Source organism: Sphaeroforma arctica (assembly GCF_001186125.1).
Source record: "Sphaeroforma arctica JP610 unplaced genomic scaffold supercont1.597, whole genome shotgun sequence".
In the NCBI taxonomy this organism is placed as follows: domain Eukaryota; class Ichthyosporea; order Ichthyophonida; genus Sphaeroforma; species Sphaeroforma arctica.
Window position 1 is genome coordinate 21,556 of NW_014039961.1, and position 1,584 is coordinate 23,139.

At 40.3% G+C, this 1,584-nt stretch overlaps 2 protein-coding genes across 2 annotated transcripts in view; one reads left to right on the forward strand and one right to left on the reverse strand.

Annotated features, from left to right (window-relative positions):
- The window catches only part of SARC_07483 (NADH dehydrogenase (ubiquinone) Fe-S protein 8), a 4,693-nt gene extending 4,138 nt beyond the window's left edge, over window positions 1-555 (reverse strand). The window contains exon 1 of the mRNA XM_014298571.1: window positions 218-555. Within this exon, the coding sequence (XP_014154046.1) occupies window positions 218-311 (94 nt within the window). The 5' untranslated portion in view covers window positions 312-555. The remainder of the gene's footprint in view (window positions 1-217) is intronic.
- Window positions 556-1,103: 548 nt separating this feature from the next.
- SARC_07484 (hypothetical protein) lies at window positions 1,104-1,415 on the forward strand (the record flags this gene model as incomplete). Its single annotated transcript, XM_014298572.1, has 1 exon — window positions 1,104-1,415. One exon carries the CDS (start codon window positions 1,104-1,106, stop codon window positions 1,413-1,415), a length of 312 nt encoding a protein of 103 aa, XP_014154047.1.
- Between the last annotated feature and the right edge of the window lie 169 nt (window positions 1,416-1,584).

Consider the following 1,584-nt stretch of genomic DNA (forward strand, 5'->3'; position numbering starts at 1 on the left):
GATATAGATATAGATATAGATATAGATATATATAGTCTGAATGAGAGACGCAAAGATCTACCGTCTATAGCACATAATTGCTAATTAGGCTGTATTCATACTATCCGACACAAAAGAGGCGCACTCTAGCACTAACACCCCACATACTATTCGAGTACCAGTACTATTACCCAAGTGTCTACAACATACATTTAAATTATCTACAATAGAGACTTACCATGTACCAGCGTAGGCGAGACCTTCAGCAGACGCGGCACGCTACTGACACCACTGGCCGTGTTCAACGCACGCAAACGACCAAGCGACAACATGTTGTTTTGAATAGTGGTTTGTTCAGAGTTACAGGTATATATTACAGGCAGTAAACTGTTCAGAGCTATGTGTTTACTCTGCTACTACAGAGGTAAGCTACACCAATAGTCCCAAAGACACTGCAAGGGCGAACTAGAGGCTACACGACCAAACGGGTTAGTGGGGTTTGCTGTGTAGGCAGGCAGTCGGTATTAAAGGCGTGTCGTGTGCCGAACACACCGTTATATATTTGCCTCATTGAGTGTGATTCCACAGTCCACACTGACTGAGCGAGCCCTTTTGGGAATAGTGAATAGTCTCCTGTGAATAAGATGCGAGTATTCTATTTTTAGTTCCGTGGCTGAGTCATTTATTTAAGTCCAATTCATTGGTAGTTGTTATACTCATCAGTCAGTAAATGCAATCTTAATAAATATCTATTAATGAAATAACAGTAATTGTTATATTGTAATTTCATAATCAATAGAAAGTCGCACAAAAGCTTCCGACTTTACGTCCGAAGCGATGCGGTTACGATTTGGCGCGCAATCGATGAGATGGATATACTCGGCTAAAAAGCTTTTCCAGTACATTTTTAATAGAGCATTTATAAAACATCGATAATCTCTATTTTAGACGTATCACACGTACATTTGTCGGTCTTCAATAGTAACTTGTACGTGTATCTTCTATTTATTTAGTCTTTGGTTAAGGCTGTATTATTTACTTATACACGTTCATCTATCACAACACGCTTAGTTAGCGTACATAGTCACTCGCATATACATTACATACTATTGTGGTGTGCAGTTATGAGCAAGCCTCGTGCTAAATCAGGGAAGAAATCCAAGTCACATACCAACCCGCATGCGAGAAAATCAGCTAACCCCAAACATGCTGAGAAAACGACCCAGCTTCAACAAGGCACCAGATGGTCTCGTGCAGAGGAATTGGATCTGATAGCGTACAACATCAATTGCGATGTACTGCGAGAAGAGCTTCGAAAAGCTAAGCTCGAGAAATGTACGCAACTCCTCGTGATAGTGTTCAGTGCCGTTTTGTGTTTTGGTGACGGGACTGATCGGGAATGGTCCGATTTTTCAATATCAAGTCATTGGATGTGAGAGCATCTCTTTGAGTTCGAACATATGTGGGGGAATAATGGTACATATATGTCTCAGATACCAGATTTAGTTGAAGACCGATGAGTTTGACTTATTTTGGATGTCTGGTACAACAGTACACTACTCGGCTCTGAAATTGTCAAATACGAAACATACATTTTTATATAAT